Consider the following 14,032-nt stretch of genomic DNA (forward strand, 5'->3'; position numbering starts at 1 on the left):
CCTAATCATGTGTCATGCAAGGTTGTGGAAATTTTTTCCAATCAAGCTCTCAACACATGTAGGGAAATTCCAAGTTGTGTGGCAACTAAGGCCATGTGTTCCAAAAATAGCGGGAGGATTAAAACTGGAGATCCTTACCTTGCTCCAACCATCATACCTTACATTTCCATGAATTAGGTTCTCAAATGTGGGAGCCATGGCTCACTTACGTATATATCCATCTTACAATTGCATCTTCATATGTATCTTCACTTACAAAAGGCAAACACATTTCCTAGGGAGAGCACATCTATCCAAATAAGTTGTTAATCTACCACTCACATTGTTGTCATTGAGAAACCAAATTTCTTGAATTCTCCTCCTTTCCAACCCTATCACTAAGTACGAAGCAACTAGCACCCTTTAGTAAGGGGGTATTGTTACCACTCATATGAATCATGGAGTTAAAGTAGTACAGAACTGATCTCATGATGAATGATCACGAGACGACGGAACAAAGAATGAAGGAATCATACTGGTTAATTAATACGATGATCATGAGAGAACAGAACAAAGAAAGAAAGAAAGAAAGAATATTTGCGGCCCCGCCCCAATCGTGGGAGGGGGCACATTAATAAAGTTGTACATCAATATCATGTCTGATAACTAGAAGGATGAAAACTGCTCATGATGTCGTTTGTGATCTGAGGAAGAGAACTAGAACTGCAAATGCCGACGACATTAATGGAGTCCAACTCCAACTTCATGAGTAGTAACTCAGGAGGAGAGGAAGCTGGTAATTCTGATCTGGTATTCTCGCTAATTCTTCCATCTCCAGATCCTGACTTCCCCTTGCTGGTCTCCACAGAATAGCAGGCCCCCAGGTCCCACCTCCAGTGCTGTGACAGGCGACCGGGATGGCAGCACTGCCCTCTCTTTGAAACTTGGAAGCTCGAACAAGTGCACTGTGTTGGCAGCTCCCCCGCAAGCACATACCAGCACATGCACGTCATCCACATCAATGAATCCAGCTAGCGCCAGTACTTCATGACCAGCTGCTCTAGCTGCTGAGGCTGCAGGCGGCGATTTCGATGGATCAACCACATGAGGAGAGGGGCAGATTGTGTGTTGCAACTGCAACATGAGCAGCTGATGATCTGTACCCTGGCCATCCATATGCACATCGACAGCCACGAGGTGCGGAGAAGCTGTGGTACAGTGGATAGGAGGTGTGCTGCTGCTCCATTTCCAAAGCTTGATGGTGCCATCAAATGAGGAGGAGAACAAGTAGTCACGATCTAGGCTGAGAAGGCCAGTGACAGGGCCCACGTGGCCTTGAAGTGTGCACAAGCATCGGTACTGACCCCCCTCAATATTGCTCATGTCCCATGCTCTGATCACTCCATCTGCAGAGGCAGAGAAAATGACGGACTGGTCAGCAGCAGTACTCTCGAGGGCAGAGACGGGTGTGGTATGTCCAGTGAGGCGAGCCCATGGGAGAAGCGGGGCCGCCTGTGCCGATGACGATGCTGTACTGGGGTCAAATCTCCAAATGACGATCGTACCGTCCTGTGTCCCAGCCAGCACGAGCCCCCGGGGCATGACGCACAAGCTGTGGACAGCATCATGATGTTGATCATCATCATCGCAAGCAGCGGAGGGGTCTCTCCTGAAAGACAGTGTGACTTTCCTGTCAACATCGAACTGGGTACAGACGTGAGTGTATGTGGAGGTACAGCTCGAGACATGCCACGCCTGGACCTCACCAGGCACTCCGAGAAAGATCCATTCACACGCGAAGAAGGGCCGGAGCAATGCTAGTCCAGCGCCAGAAGAAGAATGGTGATCAGCATTCGTGGAGGAGCTGCTCCTGCTGTTGCGAGCTGTACCCTGAAGATGAGGGACCGCACCGATGTGAGCACCGGTTGCAGAGTCCCAAATGTGGAGGGTTCCATCACAGCTCGCTGTGTAGAGGCAGTTGAAACCCGGGCCAGGGAGGGCAATCCCACGCAATGGCTGGTGCTGCTCATGTTGCAACGATGAAACGGGGTGTACGATTGATTGGAGCTGCTGATGGTCAGGATCGGCATGACCCTGCAGATGATCAGTACTCTGACGATCATCAGGAGCTGCTGCTGCTGTATCAAGGTCCCAGTTTGACTGATCGTCTGCTGGGATTTCTGCAGCTTCTGCCATAATGGGATCATCATCATTGCCCCTGTTTAATCTTCTTGATGGCTCTTCCTCGACTAATCCTGCTGCTGTGAGACCACAATGATGAGTAGTATGGGCAGCAGGACGTCGATGTAGTGCAGCTGCACATGATGATGATGCTGGTCCCGAACGATGATGATGGCCAGTAGAACTGCTGGTGATGCGCCGGCTGTTTGTGGCAGTACTGGGCGTTAATGTTGGGTGACTGTGCAAGAAGTTGCACTGTAGGCCACGGCTACAGCATCCTCTGAGCCAGAAGCGGCACAACTGCAGTGGCGGCTGGTCACTAGATAATTTATACTGACCAGTAGTAGTCGTTCTCCTTGTCCATGTATTAGGAGAGTTCAGTTTTTGGGCATGGTGCGGGCTGGCCTGAATGTCCTGCACCTGTTTAGAACAATATCGGGGGCTCACAGGAGGAGGAACTGCTCTAGCTATAGTACTGTTCCTCGACAGCTTGAACTTGGAGGAGTTTATGATTGGTATTGCTGCTGCTTCCGTACTACTGGTCTTACGAAACCGATTATCAGATGGTACAGCTGCACTGGCTGGTGATGATGGCACTATGAGCGCCTGCCGGTGCTGTAATTGTTGCTGCTGCTGATGTCGTTTCTGCTTGTGCTTCCTTAATGTCATCTGGCGAGCGTCCATTAAGGGCCGACGTGCTACTTGCAGATCTGCTGCCATAAGCTTAAGCAGCTGTGGATACTATACTTTTGGATTGAATAATCTTTGCCCTGTCTAACTGACAGATTATAAATTATCGTCTGCTGCAGTACGAGATTGCAGGTGACAGCCTAGGTCAGATTATGGGAATGTATAATCCTGTGATCGATCACTGATCCCTGCTCAGCCGGCAGGTAGGAGTCTAGTGAGATTTATGTATTAGTCTGTCTGATGAAGAAGATTTATATGATGATCCCCTTCAGTACCGTTGTTGGGATCGTCGTGAGCGCTGTAGCAGGACAATATCTGACGTTACGCTTCAAGATTTTGACGGGTGAAATGCGGATGTCGATGCAGCTGCTGAGGGTGGACGTCCTAGCTGGTGAACGTATATCCGGTGCGGTTGAAATGCTGATGTCGATGCAGCTGCCTATAATAACAACAGAGAAGGAGAAGCGCAGAAGACGCGGACCTCTTCTTTCTTCTTTCAACGAGACGCGGCAGCGACGAGTGAAGAAGAAATAGGTCGGTCGTTCGTTCGTTACCTTAGTTGTCTAGTCAGTCCAGACGGCGTACGCACCTGGGCTTTCGCTTTTTCTCTTTTCTAGAAAGTTCGTCGACGTTGAGATTGCCTACACACCACGCGACCTGCAAGCAATCCTCCCGTTTATTTCGATTTTGGACCAAAAATACAAGAAAAGGGACGTCGTTTCCACATTGCATTATTTCTCACAATGATTCTTGAACTCCTTTAAGGCCTTCCTTAATTAGTTCCGTCACTAGTGCATTCCTGTGCTATCGGGTATTTGTTCTCTTTACTTGGCCCCCCCCCCCCCCCCCAAAAAAAAAGAAAAATTGTGTTGCAATGTTGATTGTTGTCGTACATCATCGATCATCGTTACATCCACCGTGGCCTCATCACAATAATTGCCCTGGTCATGCTTGCCTACGCATCTTTGAAATGCTTGTTACATCTACAATATTAGGCCTTGCGAACTTTGGTATGCTTGTTACATCTGCAATATTACTCCTTGTGAGCTTCACATGGTGTTCCCCCACTTAATACATGCAAGCTTGTTGTTTTTTAAATTCATCGCGACCTCATCGTGTTGCATCCACAATTCTTCACTCCCAATTACGTGCTTGCCAAGTGAAGTGCAAGATGTAACCCACCTGTCATCCCTCGTCACCATGCCCTCACTCAATCAAGCTTGTGAGTACCTTGCTACTATCGAAAGAGACAAGTTGCCTCTATACACTTTAGTGCCATCATCCAAGGGGTGCTTGAGTCGCAAAGGCAAGGAGGAAAGAGCTTAGGAGAAATGGATGCAATCTTGAGGAGATGATTATAAATTTCCTTGGTAGAGTGGGACAAGAGTAGCTGCTACCACAAGTATCCCAAGTGTTTTCTATCGCTCCCTCTGTAGAGGAATGGCTCAAGGCCTCACGAGTCTACCTCAAGAAATATGAGGCCACTTTTTTGGAGTGGATGTCTGCTTGAGAGGTTCCTATCAAGGGTTTGCAATATATTCACATGAATAGTGCCTTTGTTGATAAGCCCCAAAGGAAAATGTTCTATAGAGGGTAGTGCTAAGGGTTCTTGAGGATGAAGAATGCAGATTTATAGTGCCTTGCCACACAGTCACAAGTGCCATCTTGTTGAGTACTTTTAGAGGTTTGTATGCTTTCTATGTATTGCTAGGGGATGAAGGGAAAGATCCTGTCCAAGACCTAGAAAATATATAATAGCCCTATGAAGTGGAGACAGAGGGAGTAGAAGAGGTTTCACACCCAATAGATGTGGTGAGTGAGAGGGAGCAAATTTCTCAACTCAATGTTGAAGCTTTGAGAAGGGAGAACACAAAGGTGGAGGGCCCTATTATTGAGCAAGAGGTTGAGGAGGATGCTGGTAATGTTCCTGCAGCTCTACTCCCCTCCTTCCCTATTGGCAAAAGGTAGTATGTTCTCTTGTCTGATATCCAGGCCCTTTTTAACATTAGGGAGGACTACTACCTAACCATTGCTGCATCGAATTTATAAACATATTCTAAACGTATTGTACCAGATTGGGATAAGTATCTACTTGTGGATTAAAATGTCAAGGAAATGGAATGCCTCTCCCCAACAAAGACTTTGACTATGATATAGAAGGATACACTCCGATATGAGTCATCGAATCCTTTAGAGAAAGAGTTTGAGGAAACACAAAAGAAATTGAATGTTTCTCACTTGGGAAAATCAAACAAGGACTTGACTCCTAAGTCCCTACAAATCGGCCAATCATCCATTCAAATAAAGAGTGAGAAGTTTCTTATTTCAGATGAAAATCAAAAGGTTTGTTTCAAAAATGTTCATTTGGATACCATGTTGATTTCCATAAAAATTTTTCTAAGACTTAGTTTGTCATGTATGAAGTTGGTTTCATTGGTCATGTAGGTGGCAAATGGAAGGGAGGTTTAGACAAGGACTCTACCTTGGGCCATTACATCAAAGACTTTACCTTTCCAAAGTTCGTTGCATTCCACCACAAGTTCTCAAGGGACAATGCAAAATTCCCTCATTTTGCATTGAAGACCTTGTTAAGACATCTTGGAGGATATCCTATTAGGTGGAATGTAGATAAGATAATGTTTTTGGAGAAATAGGAAGTTATGAGAAATTTTGGTCAAGGCCCTAGTTTTGAGAAACTACGTGCCAAATCCCACTTAGTGTACACATCATTCAAGTCGATGAGTAGGAGCAAGGATCCCAATATGCTTGCAAAATATGAAAAAATGTGCTTAGAAGTACACCAATTCCAAAAATTGATCAACAGTATTTAAATGAACTAGAGCAACAATTACATGAAGAAGATGGGCCATATTCAAAAAGAGGCTACGAGTAGAGGAGTGAGCTTCATTATTGTATACTCAAGAATAGTGTTTTTTCAAAAAAAGTGAGTTGTATATTTATTATGTAAAATATTTCTTCCAAAAATAGATAATTGACAAGTATTCCTTTGTGTCAAAATTTCTACAAACACCTCAAGTATTTATGAGGAACTATTGCTTATGGGTATCCAAGTTTTACATTGCCTTTGTCTAGTTTGTCCCCACATAGTATGTTTGATTGATGCATCCGAATTCTCCCACGATTCTTTTCTTCTTTCTCTCTCCAAATATTGCATTACTTTGTTGAGTTCAGATGTTCTTAGTGCTTCTCTTCTATTAGCTTTATGAACAAGCTTTCTATATGTCCATTGATGTAATCCTTCTAAAATGTTAGCTTTCTCTACTCCTCCACCATGTCTTTATGGCTAAAATAGCTAGTACGTTCTTGATAATGGGTTTTCTGCATACCTTGAGTTGACCACATTGATAAAATGCCATATTTCTCCGCAAATCAAGGGGTGTCGCTATATATAATGTGCTATCCAATCATAAGAAAGAATGCCAGATTATTGCTCCATGCACCTATGATTAAGCAATTATAATTTATCAAATATTATGAAGATAACTGCCACGTAATGGGTGATGTGCTGATCTGTCCATGCACTAACCATTGACTCTTTAAATGTGTCTAATGCTATATAAAGGTCTGGTAGTCATCCAAGTTCCATGTGTGCATGTCACAAAGCTTAAAGATTGTATCGAAGGACTTCCAAACATTGTCCTTGCATCATCATGCTTCACCACTATCAGCATGGTCTAAATTGCATTCTGGATGCACTTCCACTTATTGAATTGAATTCTTTGAGTGGAATGTTTTACTTGACTAGGATTATTTAAGGGTGGTGGAGATAAAAATCTCAGTGCTTTCATACCCCCAACAGAGAGTTTCTTTGGCATGTCTCGATCATTCTTTGACCTTTTCTCATTCCTTTCAATCTTCACATTTCTACCATTCAAATCAATGTCCGATAATGCATTCTCAAGTGTTGCGATTGCCTTGACTTGCAGTGACCTCAGTCGCATTGTCCAAGCAAAACATATATACAAGAAAATTAATTTCTCAATGATCGTGCACGAACCATGCATTGTGTGAATATGGACTTGAGACAAGGGAATATCTAAAACTGCTCTCAAAGTTGGATCCTTGAGGTGCCTATTGGGTGCCTTTTTCCAATTCCTTTTGTCAAGTTCCTTTGCAGCATGCATGCAATATATGAATGGCTTTTTTAATTGGCCCCTTTTGAGACATTGTACATACACTTTAGGTTCTTCAAATCACCTACTAGATGCCACTCTACTTTGAATCTTCTGAATCCTCCCATGTCCAATATTCTCCCATTCCTTTTCTCACTAATGATTTGGGGTATAATTGTATTGTGGAAAATCCAATGCAAGATTTTAAATTTCTCTGACATAACCTAGAATATACACATATTATAATCATGTGGTGACACAACAATAGTATTAGCATAAGCAAACTTCCAATTTAAAAAAATATTGCTCACCTCAAAGAACCCCAGAGAGAATATATTATTATTATACTAGACACTAAACCATTATGGGTTTTGCTTTGAAATTGTTGGATCGAGTTTCTTATTTATCAGGGTGATGGTGACCCGTTCTAGCTTTTTAACCTTCATAATCTAAAACTCATCAAGCTTGAGCACAAATTTCAAGGGACCATCATATTTGTTTGGAGTCACCTCAAATAATTGAACAAAGTATGATTGTAGGATCTCCAAGTTGTAAAATATATTGTTATATTTGTTGTAAACCATAGCCTCCATTGGTGTCAAATGATACATATCTTCGATTTGAAATGGAGCTCACAAGAGTTGTAGAACTTGATCATTTACTTGTTTTTGCATTCCTTTGAGTGATGTTGGGTTTGGCAATATCGATTATTGCAGCTTAGATCCCTTCATCTTCGTGTAAAGAGATTTGTAAATAGTTGTGCATTCCATGCTAGATATACATGCCTCATCCAACAAAGCTTGCATATCACTTGAGCTAATTTGACTCCCTCTCAACAAAATCTTAATCTCCTATTTTTCAAGATTTTGAGACTTTGGATCCTTCAAGATTGCTTTGATAGATTCCTTATTTAGAAGCATTTTAAAGTATTCAATTGATGCCTCAATGCTTGAAGTCATTTCTTCATTAGGTTGTAGGATATTCCTATATTCACAATTAAAAAATATTTAATTATTATAAATTATTTTACAAATACTTAATGAGATGGAGGAAAAAGTAACAAAGAGCTTACTTACTTCATTGCATGTATTCTTTTCTTAATACCACTGCTTCATAGTTTCATGTCTTGAATATTTTGAAGTTTCCTGCATTGTTTGCAAACCCCCAATATTATTTCTTTAAGCCTTGATTGATCTCTCTGCTTCTCAAACTCTAAAATAGTCTCCTTGTTTACAATATTAGTGAGTTTAAAAATCTTACAATTTCCATTTTTTGAATACTAAAAAGGTGGCACCTAGATAATATGCCCATAAGTTTCTTAAAACCATATGATGTGACCTATCATTGGAAAGTGCTTGAAAAATGGAATCTATAGAGCTATAGAGAGCGCTCGATTTGGAGTTATAGTGTTCAAGTTATAATAAATCCAAAGATTTGACCATGTACACTGTATGCACAGAGTATGCACAAGAGAAAGCTCACTCAAGAACACAAGAAGAGATATGGAGGCCAAAACATTTTCTTGCTGATTTCTTCTTCTTCTTTCACACACTATACAATTTACACAAAGTATAGATAAGATACAACATAAAGGAAAGTGGCCTATTAAGTCAAATAATGCATAACAGACTACACCAATCGACTAGCACTATATCTTTGCCAGTTGTAGGTAGGTATAATAAACTAAATATAATAAGTGATAGAATGAGTCCGCCTCGTTCTCAAAGAATTCTTGGACTCCTTTATTTCCATTATTGTTAGTCGATGCTGGCTCCAAGCTTTCGACGGCCTCCACCCCTTGCAATATCGACCCCTCTATTTGCATATTATCTTCATCTATGCTCGGAACATCGCTTTGATCATATACTCTTGCACTTCGGGGAGTTGAAGGTATAACATACCACCATCGAGGTTGTCGAGGGTTTGGATAGAAGATTACATGTTCATAAACACGTACAAGAGAGTTCAAACCATTGTGATATAAACCATATCGTAATACAATTAGGAAGCAAATGAGTCCATGCACCTGTTCACAATGGGTCGGCAACACAAAGGTGTCGTGCGAATCTATCCATTTTTTTTCGGAATCTATTTCAAAAAATCTAGATGGACCTCGTCGAACTGTTGCTCCAACTCCTCCAAGTACCACTTTAAACCATTGCACATCGAATAGTATCATGGAGAAACTACGGTAATCCACCGTAACAATACTTTGCAAGTTTCCAAAATACTCCATTTCATCCACAACCGTGTTTGGATCCGTTGCTCGTCGTCGGCTCTCTTGCTCGAACCTTGCCATGACACCACAGTCCATTGTGGAGCGCATTTTGTCAATACGCTCCACGCGAAAATGTCGTCCGCGCGACCACGCTGCACTATATATTTTGTATTGTACATTGAAACACTCAAATTAGATGTCTTATATAAAATTTAGATACGATAGATTCTAAACCCCTCATCACCTTTGGACTACATCCCCTCGCGAATTCCCACTCCTCCATTGAGACCTCTGTCCCTTCGCGAGACGCTGCGGTCAAAGCTCCATACAACCATCGCGTTGACATAAACCGCGGCATCTCCTCCATGCCTTCGGGATATTGAAACGGTCGATGATGCATACTACGTCGGAGTTCAGCTCGTGCTTCCTCTCGATCTTGCCTAGCGATCTGGTACTTGGCGAGCCACGTCTCCATAGAGGCATAATGCAACATACAAAAGCGATTCACCTTCTTTTCCATTGAGGCATCCATTCTTTTTTCTACCCCATTTCCAACCACCACATCTCCAGTCAGTCTATCATCGTCCTTCAGCGACCATAGCATTTTATTGTCTGGTTCCACCGTTGGTAGCCATTGTGAAATATGCACTAGCGCCTCAGACACCAACCAACCTTCGGCCATGCTACCTTCTGGCGGAGCTCGTTGTCACACAAAGCCTTTCAAGGTTTTCATGAAGCGCTCTAAGAAGAACATCCATCGCGTATGGACAGGTCCAGCAATCTCCACTTCATCCACAATATGCACAAGAAGGTGGATTTGTATCGTGAGCATGCTGATGGGCAGGTATTTCTCAAAGAGACAGACCGTCTCCACTGCTCCCCGCTTCACGGATTCAATAGAGGACATCTTAATCTCCTTGTGTGAGATCCATTACACCAAATTCGATAACTTGTAAATGGCCCTGCGTATTTCTGGAGTAAGACATCCTGCGATCGCGATTGGTAGTACAAACTGCCACAAATGAGAAATCATTATGAATAATGGCTACATTCCAAATAGCAAAATGTCCACGCTAATTACAATCCATTCATAGTACAAACCTGACATATCTTATGCTAGTCATGGGATTTTAGCCCTGATAATTGATCGTCTTTAGAAAATGCGGACCTGAGAGAACGCATCATACCCGTCGAAGTGCGGATAGATTTAATTACTTGCTTCACAATGCGCTCTTCTTTAGTGGACAAAACCCAAGAAGCACGAGGAAGCTGCACGTGACCATCAGCACTTGACTGCGATCAAAGCACCTCCATCATACCTACCTCCTTCAAATCCATTCGTGCCCCTATAGTGTCTCTCTTTCCTGTGATGTGGTCCCATAACAAGCTACCCACATTCGTGCCCCTATAGTGTCTCTCTTTCCTGTGATGTGTCTCTCTTTCCTGTGATGTGATGTTGTCAAGCTCGCCATGCCGGACGTACGAAAGATGTGGTTTGTGTGGGGGATAAGTGGAAAGTGTCTGAGAATTTTTTGAGGGATGGTTTGCCCTTGTAAGTCCTGTCAATACCTGTAAGCACCACATTTTGGACATGTCTCCATAGTCTCGTATTCTCCTCGAAACAGTATGCAATCGTTGATACATGCATGGATGTTATTGTAGTCCATGCCAAGCTTTCATAAAACATGTCATGCATCATCATGAGACTCAAGCATGGTATTTGCAAGTGGTAATATATGATATTTCAATAACCTGAAAAAAATCATTAAACACCTTGAAAAAGCACAAATGTTTGTAATAATAGTGTCGAAAAAAAAAATCAATGAAGTGTATGTACAAGGTACCTGAACAACTCGGTCACACTCGCATCGCTCCATCCATATTTTGCTTTCACACTTAAGAGTGCAAGCAGTGTCTTCAGTCGAGATACTCGGCACCCATCATATAATGGTATGGATGCTTCCTCTCTAAGCAGATTAGAAGTCTCGACATCCATGGGAATCAATGCATCGATTATTGCCTTCATCTCAGGCTCCAAGATTGTAGGTAGGTCTGAAAAGTTACATGTCTCCTCTGGCGTTGACAATATAGATTCGCCTTGTGAGTGGTGGATTGGCTCCTGCACTCCATCCATCGTATGCCCACGTACTTTTCTAATTGGCCACAAAGGGTCCACTCCCCCTTGGGACGAGACATCACCTCCCTGGATAGAAAATTTGCCAGCAAGACCCAATCTTATTGTATATGGTATTCAATTAGCTTGCGAGTACAATGCATGATTGATATTAACTTCAAATTACCGTTTGCTGAAAATCCATAATCGCCTTATCAATGATCTCAGATTGAAACTCGCCAAATCGTCGTACGTATTCTATAGACAATCGTCGTTTTTGTCTAATTGCCAACTTGCATTGAGAGAAAGGACATGGGACACGCTGATTAAGATATGCCTCGCGATCTTGAACAACAGGACCTTCTTCGTTTTCCATTTTGTCTATGTTACAACAAACAATTTGTTTTTGTTATCATTATTTTTTTTTCTTAGATTGTTATCCTCTCATTCTGTCTCTCTCTTTTTCTATGACCTAGCATATAGTATCATAGAACACTAGTATTTTGTACCTAGTACTCAGTACCTAGCACATAATATTTCGTTTTCTCTCTTCCTCTCCCTCTCTCATTTCCTCTCCCTTCCTCGCCCTCACCCTCTCTTTCTCTCTTTCCCTATTAGGTTTAATGATATTTCTCTTTTTATCTCTCCTCTCTCTCTCTCTCTCATTCCTTTTTCTCTCTCCTCTCTCTCTCATTTCCTTTTTCTCTCTCCTCTCCCTCTCTCATTTCCTCTCCCTCCCTCGCTCTCGCCCTCACCCTCTCTTTCTCTCTTTCCCTATTAGGTTTAATGGTTTTTCTCTCTTTTTCTCTCTTGATTGAGAAGGCCAACAACATAGCTCAAGTCTGGCCTTGTGATAGTTATGTAAATCAAACTCCCTACTATTCTCCTGAAGATAGTAGGGTTTTCTATCTCATCCCCAACTTCGGCACTCAACTTCACATTTTTCTCCAATGGTACTGAAAGAGGCTTACATGCTGTCATACCATACTTTGATAACATATCCAAGCCATACTGCCTTTGGGATAACCATATACCATCATCACATTTGATCACCTCAATACTAAGAAAGTATCTCAACTTACCCAAATCCTTCATCTCAAACTTCTTCTTCAATAAGTTCTTAACTTCAGCAATCCCATTGTCACTGTCACCTGTAATAATCAAGTCATCCACATAAATGACTATGATGACCAAACCTGCATCTCCCTTTCTCACAAAAAGTGAGTGATCAGTATCAGAATTACAAAATTCAATATTGACAAGATACTCTCCAATCTTGTCAAACCATGCTCTAGTTGCTTGCTTCAACCCATAGAGCCCTTCTTTAACCTGCACACATATGTGGGATGCCCTAAATCCTCATAACCTACTGGCTGCTCCATATACACTTCTTCTTGCAATTCACCATGCAAGAAGGCATTCTTAACATCCATTTGCTGCAAGTTCCAACCTTTGGCTGCTACCAAGGCAACCACGGATCTAACAATTGTCATCCTAGCAACTGGACTGAATGTCTCTTCATAATCTATGCCGTATATTTGAGCATATCATTTTGCAACCAGCCTAGCCTTATACCTGCTAATGAAGCCATCTGCATTATGCTTGACTTTGTAAACCCACTTACAACTAATAGCTTTCTTACCCTTAGGCAAGGGTATCAAATTCCAAGTCTTATTGGCTTCTAATGCAGCCATCTCCTCATCCATTGCTGCATCCCAATGAGCATGATCAACAACATCCTCAACACAAGTGGACTCAATATCCTCAACTACTTTCACCATATAAGCATAATGGTGAGTTGCATAACCTTCAAAGCCAAATCTTTTAATAGGGTATATAACCCTGCTAGACCTGCGTACCACTAGATCACTCAATGGAGCCTTTGCATTACTATGAGCTCTTTGTACACCTAGTGTCCTGACTGAAGAAACACCAAGCTCATCATCCAAAATCTCTGAACCACTAGAATCTCCATCAAATCCTAAATGAGTGATAGATGCATCATTACCATCCAGCACTTTCTTCTTTCCTTTGTCTTTGCCTGCAACACTTATAGATACACTTGAAGATGTGGGGCTACTCCTTAGTGTCCAGACCAAGTGCTCACTGTAGGTGTAGTACCAGATGATGTTTCTGGTCCACTAAGACTCCATGATTCTTTCTTTTCTTTCTACACATAACTATCATTATCATTATCATCATCTAATACATCACCAGCAGGTGCATACCAACTACTCGTCTCATAAAAAATAACATCCCTGCTCACTTTGAACTCACCTGTGTGATAAGGATATAACAACAATACCCTTTCTGCTCTAAAGATTATCCAATAAAAATACATTTTTTAGCCTTTGCATCAATCTTTTTCCGTAGCTCATCTGGCACATGAACATATGCAACGCAACCAAATACCTTCAAGTGTGATACATCAGTCTTCTTGATAGTAAAGCATTCTTCGGGAGTCATCCCATGAACTACAACTGTGGGGGTTCTATTCATAATATAGGCAGCAATATGAATAGCTTCAGACCAAAAATATTTTGGCATATTCTTTTCAGCCATTAACACCCGCGTAACTTCTGCAATATGCTTGTTTTTTCTTTCTACAATCCCATTTTGTTGTGGGGTATACCTACAAGTAAATTGTCTCTTTATCCCATGAGTCCTCAAGAAGCCACTAAACTCATTAAAGATGTATTCTCCTCCTCCATCTGATCT

The 14,032-nt window shown here is 41.9% G+C and overlaps 1 protein-coding gene across 1 annotated transcript; it reads right to left on the bottom strand.

Annotated features, from left to right (window-relative positions):
• Nucleotides 1-608: 608 nt before the first annotated feature.
• LOC148041237 (uncharacterized) lies at nt 609-3,507 on the bottom strand. The gene has a single exon (XM_087678211.1). It carries the CDS (start codon nt 2,878-2,880, stop codon nt 799-801), a length of 2,082 nt encoding a protein of 693 aa, XP_087534337.1. The 5' UTR covers nt 2,881-3,507; the 3' UTR covers nt 609-798.
• Between the last annotated feature and the right edge of the window lie 10,525 nt (nt 3,508-14,032).

This window comes from Lygodium microphyllum, chromosome 1 (assembly GCF_053477565.2).
Source record: "Lygodium microphyllum isolate KBCC chromosome 1, Lygodium_microphyllum_v1.1.10, whole genome shotgun sequence".
Classification (NCBI taxonomy): Eukaryota; Viridiplantae; Streptophyta; class Polypodiopsida; order Schizaeales; family Lygodiaceae; genus Lygodium; species Lygodium microphyllum.

Coding starts and splice junctions, on each gene's coding strand:
- LOC148041237 (XM_087678211.1), bottom strand. CDS start 2,880: ATGGCAGCAGATCTGCAAGTAGCACGTCGGCCCTTAATGGACGCTCGC.